This window comes from Mandrillus leucophaeus, unplaced genomic scaffold, assembly GCF_000951045.1.
Source record: "Mandrillus leucophaeus isolate KB7577 unplaced genomic scaffold, Mleu.le_1.0 Scaffold851, whole genome shotgun sequence".
In the NCBI taxonomy this organism is placed as follows: Eukaryota; Metazoa; Chordata; class Mammalia; order Primates; family Cercopithecidae; genus Mandrillus; species Mandrillus leucophaeus.
Window position 1 is genome coordinate 1,158,593 of NW_012109264.1, and position 17,499 is coordinate 1,176,091.

At 45.7% G+C, this 17,499-nt stretch overlaps 1 protein-coding gene across 1 annotated transcript in view; it reads left to right on the forward strand.

The window, feature by feature from the left end:
* ASAP1 (ArfGAP with SH3 domain, ankyrin repeat and PH domain 1) overlaps positions 1-17,499 on the forward strand; it is a 204,880-nt gene that overhangs the window by 183,059 nt on the left and 4,322 nt on the right. Inside the window, exons 27-28 of the mRNA XM_011968634.1 lie at positions 12,711-13,201; positions 15,832-15,954. Coding sequence (XP_011824024.1) covers positions 12,711-13,201; positions 15,832-15,954 — 614 coding nt within the window. The remainder of the gene's footprint in view (positions 1-12,710; positions 13,202-15,831; positions 15,955-17,499) is intronic.

Genomic DNA, 17,499 nt, shown 5'->3' on the forward strand with positions numbered 1-17,499 from the left:
CCATAATAAACATACACAGAAATACAAAAAAAGACATAAAATAGTATCCTACAGCCTCCTCTACCACACCCACATACTTATCACCCATTCCAGCACTTAACAGTTTATACCTGATCTTGTTTCATTTAGTTCCATACCCAGCTACTCTCAGTAATTCTGTAGCAAATCCCAGCCAATTTCATACATATGCAATTCTATTACATCAAAAAATTTCATCGTGTCTAAAAAATCAAAAATTTCTTAATATCATCAAACACCCAGTGTTAACATATCCAGCTGTCTCACAATTGCCCTTTTTAAAAAAAAAAAAAAAATTGTTTATTTGAATAAGGATTAAAATAAAGTCCACACAGTAGAGTTGATTGATTTGTCTGTAAGTGTCTTAGGCTAAAGTTTCCCCTTCATCTCTCTCTTTTTATTTGTTGAAGAAACTGTGTTATTCTTCCTATAGATTTCTCCAGTCTGGATTCCATCCCCTCATGTTTGTTCATCTAACATGTTCCCCTGTCTGTCATATTTCCTATTAATTGGAAGTTGATTCCAGAAACCTGATCAGATAGATTGAGGCTTTGGCAAAACCACTTCATAGGTGGTAGTGTGTTCTGTCACGAGGTGTACACCATCGCATTGTCTCTGTGTGTGAAGTTCACAGCTGTTAATGCTCAGAGCCAAGATTCATCCGTCCGTCCTCTCTTCCTATCCCTCTGCAAGCTGATGGGCCAGCGGTTAATCTTCAGCCCTGTCTTCCTTGGCCGTCTGCAGCTCATGGCACCGTCACTGCTTCTCTCCTGCCTGGAACACTATGCACTTGTGTTCTGGACACCACCTGTCCACTCTCGCTGCACTGTCAGTTCCTTCCCGACCCCTTAGCTGCTTTCTCATATCCTCCACCTCTGCGTGTTGGGCACCACAGGCCCTGCTCATGAACTGCTTCTGCTCTGCATCTTCCCTTACTCCTTAACTCATCCAAACAGTCCCACAGTTTTACACCCATCTGGAAAGCTCCACATTTCTATCTCCTGCCAAAGTATTCATCCATAATCCGAATTCACCAACAACAGCCTATTTCACACTGCCACTTGATGCCTGTGGGGGAAAATTCTCTGTGTTTTTCCTCTGCTCTCACATCACAACAATCATCAACACAGAAGACTTCTGTGACAAACGTGTGGGGATTTTTCCCCACGCAGCAAGCGGCAGACACCAGCTGAGTGTCCTGTAATTTAGTTCCGACACTGTCTACCTGGAGATAGTGCCAGTCCCACCGGCTGAGAGCTCAGTCCCCAAAACTGCCCCCCCGCCACACACACATACCAGTTGCAAGTCCAGGCCTTCAGAACTTCTAACTGACTGGCTACAAGTTGGGGTTCCTACAACTCCCTGTTTGGATTCATTTAATTTGCTGGAGCAGCTCACAGAACTCAAGGAAATGCATTTACCGTTTTATCATAAAGGATATTGCAAAGGATACAGATAAAGAAATGTGTAGAGCGAAGTATGGGGGAAGGGGTGCTGTATTAGTCTGTTTTCACACTGCTGATAAAGACATACCTGAGACGGGGTAATTTATAAAGAAAAAGGTTTAATGGACTCACAGTTCCATGTGGCAGGGGAGGCCTCACAATAATGGCAGAAGGCAAAAGGCACATCTTACATGGCAGCAGGCAAGAGAAAAATGAGAGCCAAGCAAAAGGGGAAACCCCTTATAAAACCATCAGATCTTGTGAGACTTACTACCATGAGAACAGTGTGGGGGAAACCGCCCCCCATGATTCAATTATCTCCCACCAGGTCCCTCCCACAACATGTGGGAATTATGGGAACTACAATTCAAGGTGAAATTTGGGTGGGGACACAGCCAAGCCATATCAGGTGCAGAGCTTCCAAGCCCTTTCTGGAAACTCCAGGAGCCTCCACATGGTCAGCTCTCCAGAAGCTCACTGAACCCTGTCCTCTTGGCTTTTTATGAAAGCTTCATGATGTCAGCATTCCTTCCCCCAGGGTATAGGGTAGAATCCTCTCAGGGAAGGTGCTTAAGACCCACAATAGGATTAGAGTCCTGCCTTGGGATAGGTAGTAAGAGGGCAAGAGAAGGTCAGAGGCTGGCCCCTGAGGCCTGACATACCCAACATTGTAACAGAAGTCTATAACAAGGGTTATAAGCCAGGAACCGTGGACGAAAACTAATACATTTAACACCACAGCCTACTCCCTGGTTTTCTACTGTGGATCCTTTACATCAAAAAACATATATATACACAATCATTAGTAATCAGTCCCGTCCATCATAGTGTATGAATACCTCCCAGGATGATGAGGACACTCAGGTTTGCAGGCTTCCTCTCAATATTGTCAGGTTCCACAAGCAGGAGTGGCCTGGGTAAATACACAGCTTCACCCTCTCAGGCATCTGGAATCATTGAGCTAAAGGCAATGTCATCTCTTGCCCTGAGACTCTTTTGAGTTGTTTTGAATTTTCCTCAATTACTCATTTATTTGTTTACACTCAGCTACTATTTCTCCTTCTCTCCATTAATCTCCAAACTTTTTTGAAGGGACATTAGAATCACCATGTGCTGGTCTAGATTATAGGCAGCAATACAAGTCTGGCAAGTAGCTTCTCAGTCCACTCCCAGATAGGGTGAGGCTACATAGATGTAGAAATAATGAGCTATTTTTACCACCAGCCATATTCATTGTTAGCCCCAGTTTTGCTAGAAGGGGTGAAGGCACATCTCACCCCCATCATGCCCTCAGGAATTTTGACATAAGGTTTAAAAAGATGGTTACAGTTTTTTACTTAGCATTCCTGCTAAAAATGTTTTGAAGTGTTGGGCGCAGTGGCTCATACCTGTGATCTAAGCTCTGTGGCAGGATGGGAGGATGGATTTAAGTCGGGAGTTAGAGACCAGCCTAGGCAATACAGTGGGACCCCCTAGCTAAAACACAAAAATCATTTTGCTGTCCCAGCAACTCCCATCCTAGGATCACTGCATCAGGTAAGGGAGAAGAAATACGTTTTTTTCTTAGATGATTTGGGAAAACTGCTCCAGAGTATCTCTTCCTTGCCTTCCTCAGGTAGCATGATCCTCTGTAAACCATTTCCATTTTATTGTGGAACTCTTCTAGGCTCTGCCACCCCCATTAGAATGTTCTCGGACATCACCTGAGACAGCATGGGTATTTCAGATGTCATAGGGGTAACATCAAGTAACATTTCATAGCAAGGTCCCTTAAGTGAACATTCTCTATTCCAAAGTCCCAGTAGTTGTTGCTGAGAGGTGCTCAAACACTTTTGCCATAAGCCCCAGGAACTGCTCCACAGGGGTTATCAAGTGGAGAGTTTGTCCCTGCCAGCACTCTAGCTTCTACTCTGCACTCTGCGGACTTGGGCGTGTCCAATTAATATTGCTTGGAGAGCAGATTTACACGCCTTCTGGTTTATAGTACCAGGTAGGGGAAACATTCTCCGGTGTGATACTATGTTCATTACCATGATACAATCAGATAAAAGAGATGTAGTCGGCCTGGCGCAGTGGCTCACGCCTGTAATCCCAGCACTTTGGAAGGCCGCAGTAGGCGGATCACAAGGTCAGGAGATCAAGACCATCCTGGCTAATACCGTGAAACCCCATTTCTACTAAAAATACAAAAAAAGTAGCTGGGCGAGGTGGCGGGCGCCTGTAGTCCCAGCTACTCGGGAGGCTGAGGCAGGAGAATGGCCTGAACCTGGGAGGCGGAGCTTGCAGTGAGCCAAGATCGCGCCACTGCCCTCCAGCCTGGGTGACAGAGCGAGACTCCGTCTCAAAAAAACTAAAAGAGATACAGTCACTTCACATAAAGTGTGTTCAAATATACCAACTTTCATCATCCTATCAACCCTTACATTTTTTATATTCTAGTTTCAGGAACTTCTTTACCCCCAGACCATTTTACTCTGTTTTGTGCAAAAAGCTTTGGGTCTTCTGCCAAGGGTTGAGCCAAAGGACCCTGGACCTTTTGTCAGTCTTTATTTTGATTAGTCTGCCCCACTTTTGCCCCAGGCAATTTCAGATCATACGTTTCATTGTAATCTCTACCTTGCAACTTTTAAAATTCCTTCAAATTGTGAGAAATACAGTAAACTGGGTTGGGGTCCTTTAATGTTGGGAGAGCAGAGGGGCTCCCTTTGGTCCACCCACCGTACGATGATGTTGTATTAGGACCTTGGTTTTGCTCACTTCGGCAGCACATATACTAAAATTGGAACCATACACAGAAGATCAGCATGGCCACTGCTCGTGGATGACACGTTATTTTTTTAACAACAGCAAAAAAAGACCTTTGTTTTGGTAAGCGTGGTAGCTCACGCCTGTAATCCCAGCACTTTGGGAGGCCAAGGCGAGTGGATTGTTTGAGCTCAGGAGTTTGAGACCAGCCTGGACAGCATGGAAGAACCCTGTTTCTACATAAAATACACAAAATCACCCAGGCATGGTGGCACATACCTGTAGTCCCAGCTACTCAGGAGGCCGAAGTGGGAGGATTGCATGAGCCTGGGAGGCAAGAGATTGCAGTGAGCCGAGATCACGCCACTGCACTCCAGCCTGGGTGACAGAGCAAGACCCTGCCTCAAAACACAAAGACCTTTGTTTTAACTCTATCAACTTCCATTTTATTCATTCCGTTTCTTAACCATCTAAAGAGATCCACCCTGCTGGGATGAGTCCCATGACTCTCCCCTTTTTCTTCTTCGTTTTATCCTATCAGTGTTTTCTTTTTTCACCTTATTTGTTAATAACCATTTTAAAATTTCCACCTTCCTGGGAGGAGTCCTTTGGCTCTCACTTTTGCCTTTACCTGTTCTCTTGTTAATTAATCTAATATTTTTATTAGCATCTATAAGACCCATGAAGGGAAGCTGAGACAGCAAATTTGATAAGGCTTCTCGAACTGTTCATTTCTGTAGGAGTAATATCACATGGGGTGCCCATGTAGAAGGGCCCTCTTAACCACACATTTACCATGACTTGGGGAACAGGCTTGTTCAGTGTGTGAATAGTCCTGTCATCATAAAGCCAGTCCCACATGCATACAGAGCATGTCAGCTACCGCATCTGGGGTGTCCCACTTGGCATTTGTAGGTAGAGCTGGACAGTCCCCCTTCTCAGGGTGAACAGACCTTACAGTGGCTTTTATCTATTCCACCAGGCTGGCAGTTACCACAGGAATAGCCTCCTGTGTGTCTGGATCTTATATACCCATATGCAGTTGTTCAATAGTGAGCTGTGGGTCCCATCAATCCAAAATGTACTTATACTCTGTAGTGTTTAAAACCAAAGATACTGCCCCTAAATTAGTCACTCTTATAATCCATTTTAGTAAAGGTTCCTCAGGAAGCTGATGATACTGATCTACAGAATGAAACAGTTCCTTCACACTCTACCCTCTAGTTTCCATACTTACTTAGTTTTGCCCGTTCTTCACATTGACTACCTTCTTGGTAACCACAGGTCTCAGAGGTACTTCCTGTTGTCCCTGCATGGTTTTCTCCTTTGTGGGTAACTTAAAGGCTAGTGGACTGAGCTCAGGCAGACCCACATCTGAGCTTAGTCCAGCCTCAAGTCCTGACCCAGCACCCTCTTTTATTTTAGCCATTATGGACAACAATAACCAAGGTATTAAATATTTCACTTTTTTCTTAGCTTGCATCTCTTTATGCATCCAGTGCACCAACTCCCAGGGAGTTGGATCCATCTCTGAATTCCACTGGTAACTTTTACCTTTAGTAACTTATCTCAACACAGCTGTGGCTTCATACCCCGAGTGACCACATGGCCACATAGGAATCCAAAGATTCCTGATCCCCCACCCTTTTATCCTTTCTCTTCTCAAACCATATGTTTCTGTGAGTCAGAGCTGTTCCAACAAATCCTGCTTCGCTGATACCAAATGTGTGCTCCCAGCAGACTGATTTTTATGTCAGTCTCAATATAAACCTTGATCAGATGCTTAGAAAGATATTTGGGTATAAAGGACAAAATGTAATGGTAGCATACATAACATGCCATAGTGTGCTATGTACACTCTTATCACCCTTTTGTGTATGAAAAACTCTTAAGCAGAATAGGGGAAAACATTGGGTTCTTAATGAGATTAAAGCAGTGGGGCTGGGCACAGTGGCTCACACCTGTAATCCAAGCACTTTGGGAGGCCCAAGCTGGAGGATCACCTGAGTCCAGAATTTTGAGACCAGCCTGGGCAACAGGGTGAGATGAGACCTTGCCTCTACAGAAATTTGAAAAATTAGCAGAGTGTGGTGGTATGCACCTGTGGTCCCAGCTACATGGGAAGCTGAGGCAGGAGGATCTCTTGAACCCAAGAGGTCGAGGTAGTAGTGAGCCATGTTTGCACCATTGCACTCCAGCCTGGGTGACAGAGTGAGACACTGTCAATCAATCAATAAAACAGTGGGCATCACATAGTGGATCTGAGTTCCTTTAGGGAATGGTCCCAACCTGACACAAGGAAAGCTGTAGGAGGCCTTGTGGCAGACTCACACTAAACTACATGTAGGTGTGACCACCACTCATCTAACTCTAGTATGGGGCACCCAACATTTCTGGGTGCAAAACATGTATCCTAACTGTACTCAGGCCTTTAGTATGCACTGCAGCAACATGCATGTTGCGTTAAACAACACTAACCCACCAGACAGAAAAGGGCCTTATAGGAGATAGGTGCAGGTCTGGGTATCCTGGAATAAGCTGAGTTTGCTTTCAATGAGGAGCAGAATTCAGAGGAAAATGCAGGTTAGAGGGAGTTCTCTTCCAGGAGGAAGGCAAAAGGATAGGAGTCAGCCTGGAAAGATAAGGAGGTTTTGGCAGAGTGAGCCAGGCCGACTCAATAAACAGTGCTGAAGAGAATGCTAAGATGCAGCTTTGGGAAAGGGCCTGTACCCAGACCCAACAGGTCTTCACAATTTTAACACAAATAGAGGCTGAAGTGGCCATGGGGCAGTGACCCTCAGTCTTGGCTGCTGAGGCTCAGGGGCACACCTGTGGGACTCTTAACGGCCTTCTGAATTTATGGAAGTTATCTGAGGGCACTTGCAGTTTACATCAATGTACTATGACTGCCCGTGCCTTTAGATTAGGGCAAAGTAAAACATGTTCTGCAGTGTCGTTGGTAGGTATAGGAACTATTCTAAACACCCATCGAATGAATGAAAGAAAAGAAGGAAGGAAGAAAGGAAAGGAAGGAAGGAAGCCGGGTATTGTGGCTCCAGCCTTTAATCCTAGCACTTTGGGAGGCTGAAGTGGGAGGATCACTTGAGCCCAGGAGTTCAAGACCAGCCTGGGCAATGAAGTGAGACCCTGTCTCTATTTAATTAGTAAAATTAACACCACCCATGTCCTGCCTGCAGGAGGCAGGTGGGCTGTGCTGTAACTAATAGCACCCAGTGGAAACTAGTCTCAGTACCATCCTGTGAGATGAGACATAGTGATTGGCTCTGCCTCTAATTAACTTTGAATCCAGAAATGACTGAGTCATGGCCATTGTTAACAACACCTGTCCTTAATAACATTTGTTATATGGCCAAGGGGAGATTTTATTGGGAAGGCAAAGGAAATACCTCTGTCATTCTTACTAATCTGTAATGAAGCTAAATTGTACCATGATTGTACCACAATATGGTGTAATACTGGGGGCGTTGGTAAGGTTCAGCTTCCTCGTGTAAATAAGCCTTATGATAATACTGATACGATCAGATGTATTGGGAGGTTGAGTTGAAGCCCTCTCAGGATGGAATGCCTGTGGAAAATGGCCCAAGAAGGAACTGGATCTAGCTAACCATCAGCTGATCTCTGTGCGAAACAGCTCTGCACAAGTTTATCCTAAGGTCCAATAGGAGTAGAACAAGGCGGGAAAGAACAATGAGGACCAAGGCAGGAAAGAACAGTGAGGTTAGTACACAATTATGAAAGTGTTTGTATGACTTCATAGGACAAATTAGTTATTTCTTTAAATCCATCCCTACCCACACTGACTTCTCCAGATTTTAGGTGGCAGCATTTTTGTAACTTTTATAAATGCTACAACAAATGTTCTGATAGACACATTTGTTTTGGTATAAGGGATCTGTGGTTGAAAACCAAGGAGCAGCCTATGGTGTTTTTTATATATATATATATTTGGAGCTGTAGGTATATATGTATTGGTATTCATCCACAGTTCCTAGTTCATAATGTCCACATCCCTTGTTACAGTCTTCTGTTGTAATGCTGGATGTGTTAGGCCTCAGGAAACAGAAACTCTCCTGCCCTCCTTTATGTGCCCAAGGCAGGACTGTTATCTTTTCCCATCTTGCCGATTGTGGGTTTGAGATCCTTCCCTAAGAGAGTCCTACCCTATACCCTGGGGGAAGGAATGCTGACGTCATGAAGCTACCATTAAAAACCCTAGAGGACTGGGTTCAGGGAGCTTCTAGAAAGCTGAACCCGTGGAGGCCAACAGGAAAGTGAAGAAGAACTCGTCCGCGTGCTGGGAGGGCGGCACACCCCCAAATCCACAGGTTCAGAAGCTCCTGTGCTCAAGACCCTTCCAGACCTCACCCTGTGTATCTGTTCATCCGGCTGTTTATTCTTTAAAATATCCTTCTTAGGGCCAGGAGCTGTGGCCCTGAGAAGGCTCACACCTGTAATCCCAGCACTTAGGGAGGCCAAGGTGGGTGGATCACTTGAGCCCAGGAGTTGGAGACCAGCCGGGTAACATAATGAGACCTTGTGTCTACAGATAATAATAAAAAACAGAAATAGCTGGGCATGGTGACACGGGCCTGTAGTCCTAGCTGCTTGGGAGGCTGAGGTGGGAGGATAGCTTGAGCCTGCGAGACCAAGGCTGCAGTGAACCATGATTCTCACACACACACACACACTTCTTAGTAAACTGATAAACTTAGGTAAGTGTTTCTCTGAGTTCTGTGAGCCACTCTAGCAAATCAGTCGAACCCCAGTTGAAGCCAACTGGTCAGAAATTCCAGAGGCCTGGGCTTGCGACTGGGCAGGAAGGTGGGAACATTCTGGGGAACTGAGCCTCAAGCTATGGGATCTAATGCTGTCTCCAGGTAGATGGTGTCAGAATTGGATTAGAGGACACCTGGCTGGTGTCCACTGCTTAGTGGTGGGGTGAGACCCCCACACATTTGGTCACAGAAGTTTTCTTCTGTGTTGATGATTGTTGTGGTGTGAGAGTGGAGGAAAAAGCACGGTTAGAGGAGCGAGCTTTTCCCCACACAATGTCTCACAGGCTTCTCGACTTAAAACTGGAATACGGACTCTGACTCCACTCCAGACTGTTTCTCCCTCAGTGTCCCCGTCTGTTAAAGGCAGTGTCATTCTTCCAGATGTTCAGGCCTTAAAGCCTGACAGAGGTGCTTAATTAACTCTTTTTCTCTCACACACCACATCCTGTGCTTGCACAAATACTGTTTATTCCCCCTTCCACATCTATTTAAAACCCAGTCACTTCTCACCATCTCCACCGTTGTCACCCAGGATCAAATGAGTATCATCTCTTGTCTGGACAGTTGGAGCCTCCTACCCTGTCTGCCTGGAACCTTCTAACCTGGTCCTGCAGTCTGTTCTCAGCAGAATACTGGAGCCTTCCACATTCAATCACGTCACTCCTCTGTCCTGAGCCATCCGGTGGTTCTTCTCCCAACCCCCACCAGATATCAACATGGCTGATGTCCAGACCTCCTGCACATTTTTGACCTATTCTTGCAGTATCAGAGTGGCCTTCCCTGACCACACCCTCCTTGGTGGTCACTCTCTTCCTCCACACCCAGCCAGCACTCTGTTCTCCCTTCCCCTGCCTACCTGCCCTCACCCTCTGGTAACTGCATGTTTACTTGTCACCCTCTCGCAGAGTGTGAGTTCCCAGCAGGCAGGGGCCTAGTCCTTTCCATCTGCTGTGTCCCAAGTGCCTGAAATGGTGCTGGGCACAGCATATGCCCAGCAAATAGGGGTTGAATGGTAACCCTTTTCCTGTAAGTCTGAACTATCGTTGGGCTAGGAATCAACCATCCCTTACTCACTTTGTGACTTGGGAGGCTCCACGGCCTCCCTCGGTATCTTGGAAGATGGGGATGATGGTGATATCCACATCACGGGGCTGTTAAGAAGGTGAAGCTGCGTCATGCAGCACATCTCAAGGCCAGTCTCCTCTCCTTCCCTGCCCTGTGGTCCCATCTCTCTCCTGCCCAGAGTTGTATCACCTGGGCCAGTGTGCGTTGAGGCCCTGACCAGCCTTGCCTCTTCCCTTCAAGGGTCTCAGACTGGTGCCAGCAGTCACATTGTCACACCAAAGCCAGGAGTGTGGAGAGAGGATGTGGGACAGGGTCTAGATACCTGAAGCTGGGGACAGCATGGCCATGCACATCTCTACTAAAAAATTAAAAATTAGCTGAAGTGTGGTGGCACATACCTGTGGTCCTAGCTACTCAGGAGGCTGAGACACGAATATCACTTGGAGACTGGGAGGTCAAGGTTGCAGTGAGCCCTGATTGCACCACTGCACTCTAGCCTCAGTAACAGAGGGAGACCCTGTCTCAATAGAACTAAAAAGAAAAATAAAAACTACCTGAAGTCTTACCACCCAAGATAACTGATGAATTAGTGTGTATCTTTGGTCTTTTTTTCTCTGCTCTTTTTTAAAGTTTCTGTTTAATATTTTTGACATAATAAAAACATTTTTCATGCTATTAATTACACAACAGTATAATCTTTATTGGCTACATATCATTGTCGTTTGTTGGTTTGCTTTTTAAGACAGTCTCACTCTGTCACCCAGGCTGGAGTGCAATGGCACCGTCGTAGTTCACTGCAGCCTTGGACTCCTGGGCTCAAGCGATCCTCCAGTCTTAGTCTCCTGAGTAGCTAGGACTACAGGCATGTACCACCACACCTGACTGATTTTTATTTATTGTCCATACAATCCTCTGCATTCAGATGGGTGGCATGTTTTTCGTTACAAGCAGTACTGTGCCAATCACTGTAGCACAGACATCTGTGTATGACTTTGATCACTGTTTTAGGATAAACTCCTAGAGCTGGTGCTGCAGGTGAAGAGGCTGGGATATTTTGAAGATTTTCCATGCCTGGCACTTACAGTTTCTCTTGCCCCATCAGTGTGACTCACAGCCAAGGCCTTTCTAGCCCCACCACCGCAGGGATTCCCCCTAGCTTTTTCCCTCTTGACTGCCTGGCTCAGATTGTTTCTTAGCCAATTTCAGGCTTCCAAGAGAAGAATGCGATTGATGTAAATTTACTATTAGAGCCAAACCACCTCAGCTAAAGCTTAGGAACCAGCCCGTGAGCAGGGTGCCCCTTGATTTTGATTTTTTTAGAGATACTACTAGACAGGTCATGGGCAGAAACAGCCCCAGTACAGCCTGTGACATTTACAACATGAGGTTTATCTGTTTCTTCTCCTTCTTTAAGAATGTCTTTCTGAATACATTATATTTTTAGGATCAAATTCCTAGTGTGAGTCACTCAGTGTGCCTTAGTCAGCTGTTTCCTCCCTGAGAGCATGCTATGTGCTTGGCCCCTATGCCAGGAGCCAAAGTTACAAAAATGAGTGAAACAGGAATGTAATACTGTAATAGGGCCTTAAAGAACCCTGACAGTGATGGCAGTGCTACTACATAATGCTTACAGCGTGCCAGGACCTGTCAGTAAATTCTTTGCATATATTAACCCATGTAATCTGCATGCCAACCCTTTGAAGTAGGGTTTTAAGAGATGAGTAAATTGCAGCACAGAGAGGTTGTGTAATTTGCCTAAATTCACACAGCTAATAAGCGGTAGAACTAGAATTAGAGACATGTCCATAGTTTTCTAAGTACCAAGAGCTGTGCAAAGAGCTATGGGAATGGGTCAACAAATTGATACATTTCCTAAGCTGTGCATACTATGCAGCCATTAAACAGAACAAAAAAGAACTGATTTGGAACTCTCCTAAACATATTAAGTGGGAGAAAAGCAAAGTTTCAGACAAAGTATGTATCCCTTGTATGGTTTTTAAAAGACATAGCACATGCATGTGTATCACCAAAATGTAACCGAAGTTAAGAGACAGGGGCACAGAAAGAGAGAAGAAGCCTTTTGCTGCTTCTCTTACATACTGCATGAATCATGTAAAATGGGGAGAAATCATAATAAATTATGATAGAGCTGTAGAATGGAATAGAATGCACCATTCAAAATTATATGCGACTAGTAAATAATTTTTAGTAACATGACAAATACTGTTGCTAAAATGGTATTAGATAAAAGCAAGTAAAAGTTGTATCTATAGAAAATATATAGGAAAATTAAAAGGAACTATAGAAAATAATTTTAAATGGCTACATTTAGGTGTTAGGCTTAAGAACTCTGTACTATCCAATTCTCTGCAATCTGTTTCTGCGTATTTTTTTAAATTCTGGATAAATGTAGACATCTTGTTCTTACATGATTGAAGCCTGAAGTCTTGAATTGTAGCGCTTTCCAGGCTTTCAGACACTGTCTTTGTGAAGCGCCTGGGGGACCTGGCCCCTGAGTCCATCCATTTCAAGTGCTCACTGTAGGCCAGTTCCCTTCGTGATGATGGCGCCTCTTTTAGGTGACTGACAGGAAAGCAGCCCTTCCCACCAATGACCTCCCTGTTTTTGATTGCTTCCACAGTGGCACTAAGGAAAACAGATCATCTCTCCCTAGACAAATCCAACATCCCGCCCGAAATCTTTCAGAAATCATCACAGTTGGCAGAGTTGCCACAAAAACCACCACCTGGAGACCTGCCCCCGAAGCCCACAGAACTGGCCCCCAGGCCCCAAGTTGGAGATTTGCCACCCAAGCCAGGAGAACTGCCCCCCAAACCACAGCTGGGGGACCTGCCACCCAAACCCCAGCTCTCAGACTTACCTCCCAAACCACAGATGAAGGACCTGCCCCCCAAACCACAGCTGGGAGACCTACTAGCAAAATCCCAGACTGGAGATGTCTCACCCAAGGCTCAGCAACCCTCTGAGGTCACACCGAAGTCACACCCATTGGATCTGTCCCCAAATGTGCAGTCCAGAGACGCCATCCAAAAGCAAGCATCTGAAGACTCCAATGACCTCACGCCTACTCTGCCAGAGACGCCTGTACCACTGCCCAGAAAAATCAATACGGTGGGTGGGACCAGTGTTCAGGCCCTTAGGAACCCTATGCCGCACTTTGCAAGTTGGTGGGAGGGCGAGTGCTCCAACTTACACAAGAAAAAGCGAGAGCTTGCTCACGTGACCCTTATGTGCTCTGGTTCAAGCATGATGGTGGATTGGAGCCTGTGGGTTACAAACTCAGGCTTTAGGCTCCAGCAGACGGCTTCAAGTCCTGGCTTCAGTGCCTAACATAGCTGTACAACCTTGGCAAGTTACTTTCTCTGAACCTTACTTTCTTCACATGCAAAAAGGAGCTAATATAACATCTGAGCTCACAGATGATTAAATACAGTGACAAATGAGTAGCACTTGGCTGGCACCTAGACCACTCAGCAAGTAGTCACTCTTACCTAGGAACCTTGAGGATGAAACTTTTCTTTTCCTGAGGGTCATGAGAAAGCAATTTCCCTCTCAGATGTCTGGGTATTTTCTTTTTTTTTCCTTTTTTTTTTTTTTTTTTTTTTTGAGAAGGGCTTGCTCTGTCTCCCAGGCTAGAGTGCAGTGGTGCGATCACAGCTCACTGCAGCCTCAATCTACTAGGCTCAGGTGATCCTTTTACCTCAACCTCCTGAGGAGCTGGGACCACAGGTGCGCATCACCACACCTGGCTTTTTTTTATATTTTTGATAGAGATGGGGTTTTGCCATGTTGCCCAGGCTGGTCTTGAACTCCTGGGCTCAAGCAATCCTCCCACCTTGGTCTCTCAAAGTGCTGAGATTACAGGTGTGAGCCACTGCGCCTGGCTCCCTGAGTATCTGCTGAGTCAGACCTTCTCACTGCATCTTCCTAAAGGAATTGGAGATAGAGCTCTCGATAGAATAGAATAGCATAGAATTTTGTAGAAATCTCATATTCTGTCATTTTCATGAAGTGTTTCCTACTGTGTATCAATTTTATTTTAATATAAGTGATTTTATTCCTCACATTCTTTGTGGAGATGTGGTACTCCAGGAAGATGTCACATGCTTTTTATCTGGAACATAGCTGCCCTCCCACCAGGGCACCAGCTCCCCAGGAGGGGGAACACAGTCAACAGGGAAACCAAAAGTTCTCCCACTGCACATGGCAGTTCTACCCCCCTCACATTCTGTTATACACAGTACCCAGCACTTTAGGAAGAGGTAAGTGAATTGCTTGAGGCCAGGAGTTCAGTGATCACACCACTACACTCCAGCCTGGGTGACAGTACAAGACCCTGTCTCAAAAAAATTAAAACGAGGCTGGGTGCAGTGGCTCACTTCTGTAATTTCAGCACTTTGGGAGGCCAAAATGGGAGGTTCCCTTGAGCCCAGGATTCATGAGCAGCCTGGGCAACATACGGAGAACCCGTTTCTTTAAAAAATAAAAATTAATTAGCTGGGCATGGTGGCACATGCCTGCTATCCCAGCTACTTGGGAGGCTGAGGCGGGAAGATTGCTTGAGCCCTGGAGATCAAGGCTGCAGTGAGCGTGATCATGCCACTGCACTCTAGCCTGGGCAACAGAGTGAAACCCCTTCTCAAAAAAAAAAAGTTACAATAAAAGTATGTCATATCAATACTTAAATTAAGAAAAATAAAACCCATCTTCCTGTAGGTTGGAGGCTGCCGTGTCTGATGGTAGATACTTCTAGTATTCAAAAGGGAACTCTTCATGACTCCCAAGCACCACTTACGCAAACTTTTCATTTCATGCTACACACTATACAGTTTTATTATGTCATTTAATCTCCGCGTTATAAATTAACACACTACAGGTCGCTCAGTTGCTCAACGCAGTCACTGCCACAGTTCTGCCAGGCTTCTCCAACCCACTCGCACAGGCCCTGAAGGGAGCTCAGAAAGCAGCTGGAACTATCAGGGTGATTAAAGGAGAAACCAGGGGACAGAGAGGAAGAGTCACTCCACCCAAAACATTTAAACAGACAGCTTGCTTTTTTAAAATTGCCAATTAGCCGGGTGCAAAACAAACAACCCATCGCTTAGAAGGTGACACCTCTATTTTTACTTTTCTGTTTGCAAAGAACTGGAAGTTCAACAAATAAGTGCTCAAATCAAAACTGATCAAAAATTAAAACTGTTTTAGGAACTACATAGAATTCTCCTAGCCCCAGGCCGATCCTGCTGTGTTTAACCAGCATGTACTGACTTGCTGTTTTGCATGAGGGGACTGACAAATTTGTTTATGCTGCACATTCAGTATGCCGAAGCTGCACATTTTGCTTTACGTCATGTTTCCTAAAAACATTTTTAGACTCTGCTGTCATTCTGCAAGCTGATGTGGGTTGGGGGGGTACCGAGTGCTTGATGTTTTTTGGTGAAGCTGAATTTTGATCCCTAGCCATAGTGTTTGCTTTCTGGTGAAAATAACTTGTTGATGCCCAATCACCAATGCGGGGCCACACTGATGATGGGGGGAGAGGAAGGGCCTGTGGTTCCTTAAGAGCACACAGTATACCGGGCACCTGGCAGGCATTCTTCTTCCCGCCCTTCAAGGGTGAGGAAATCAAGGCTCAGCGAGGTTAAGTTACTTGCCCAAGGTCAACCATTTTACAAAGAACCGCTGCTCTTTGTTTCCATTCAGGCCATTCTTTCAATTAAAACCCAGTTTCTTTCTTTAAGGGGAAAAATAAAGTGAGGCGGGTGAAGACCATTTATGACTGCCAGGCGGACAACGATGACGAGCTCACATTCATCGAGGGAGAAGTGATTATCGTCACAGGGGAAGAGGACCAGGAGTGGTGGGTACGTACGAATCCATCCACTTCATTGGTACATTCATACAGCATGCCTTGGCAGGCACCACATGGGAGCCTACAAACAGTGCAGTAAAAGAGGGCCCTTGAGCTGCATCACTCACCCAACAGCCATTGAATGCAGTATTCTCAATTGTATTTTCTGTGTCACACACTATTACATGCTAGAAAAACAGCCATGGAGCTGGCCGGGCACGGTGGCTCACGCCTGTAACTCCAGCACTTTGGGAGGCCAAGGCAGATGGATCACGAGGTCAGGAGTTCGAGACCAGCCTGGCCAGCAGGTGAAACCCCGTCTCTACTAAAAATGAAAAAAATTCGCCAGGCATGATGGCGTGCGCCTGTAGTCCCAGCTACTCGGGAGGCCAAGGCAGGAGAGTCGCTTGAACCCGGGAGGCAGAGGTTGCACTACACTACAGCCTGGGCAACAGAGTAAGACTCCGTCTGAAAAAAAAGAAAAACAGCCATGGGGCTTTGAAGACAGGTCAAGAGAATTCACATTTGTATGTGCTTTACCCACGGTATCATGTAACCTTATGAATTGTAGGCATTTTCTGATTTTTCAGATAAAAAACTAAAGCAGAAAAAAGTTGAGCATGTTGCCTGTGCTCCCTCAACCAGTAAGCAGGCTAAGTCAAGATTCTGGATCGGCCCTGACCCCAAAGCCTATATGCTTTGCTCACCATTCCACACTGTCCCCAGGCTGGGAATCAGAAGGCCGGAGTTCCTGCTCAGGCTCAGCAGTTGACAAGTCCTCAGGCTCCATTCTTAATCCAGTCTGCAGTTCTTTCTTTGTCAAATAGGCCAAGACACCTTCTCCATGTAATGTTAGGAAAAGATTAAATGAAAATATCTATGAAAACTCCTTTTACATTAAAACCTGCAGCCCAGGCATCAGGAGGGAAAGACATCAGCATCCTCATAGGCCTTGCTGGGTACCAGGCTATCAGTGACCTGTGAGGGCAGTCCGCACATCTGTTAATTTTCAGGTTGCCAGGGAGTAAATCCCGATGGGAACTGCTAGTCCAAGGTACAGTGAACAAGCCCCCTCTTCTGCTTTCCTTGTTGATCATTTCCTGCCATCAGGCTGAAAATTCCCCTTCCTTGGCAGCCTGAGCCCCCTACTGCCAAGAGGGATTCAGTTTTGTCTGCCAGGAAGGGACCTGAGGCTTTCCGTTGAGCCAGCAGTACCTAAGAATGCCCAGAAATACATGTGTATATAATGTGTGCACACACCCATATGCATGGACACACATTCACCTTGACTTTTCTTCCTTCAGGCCTAAACAGTGACGTCAGATTATTATTATTATTCTTTTTTTTTTTTTTCTTTTTTTTTGAGACGGAGTCTCGCTCTGTCGCCCAGGCTAGAGTGCAGTGGCTGGATCTCAGCTCACTGCAAGCTCCGCCTCCCGGGTTTATGCTATTCTCCTGCCTCAGCCTCCCGAGTAGCTGGGACTACAGGCGCCCGCCCCCTCACCTGGCTAGTTTTTTTTTTTTTTTTTGTATTTTTAGTAGAGACGGGGTTTCACCA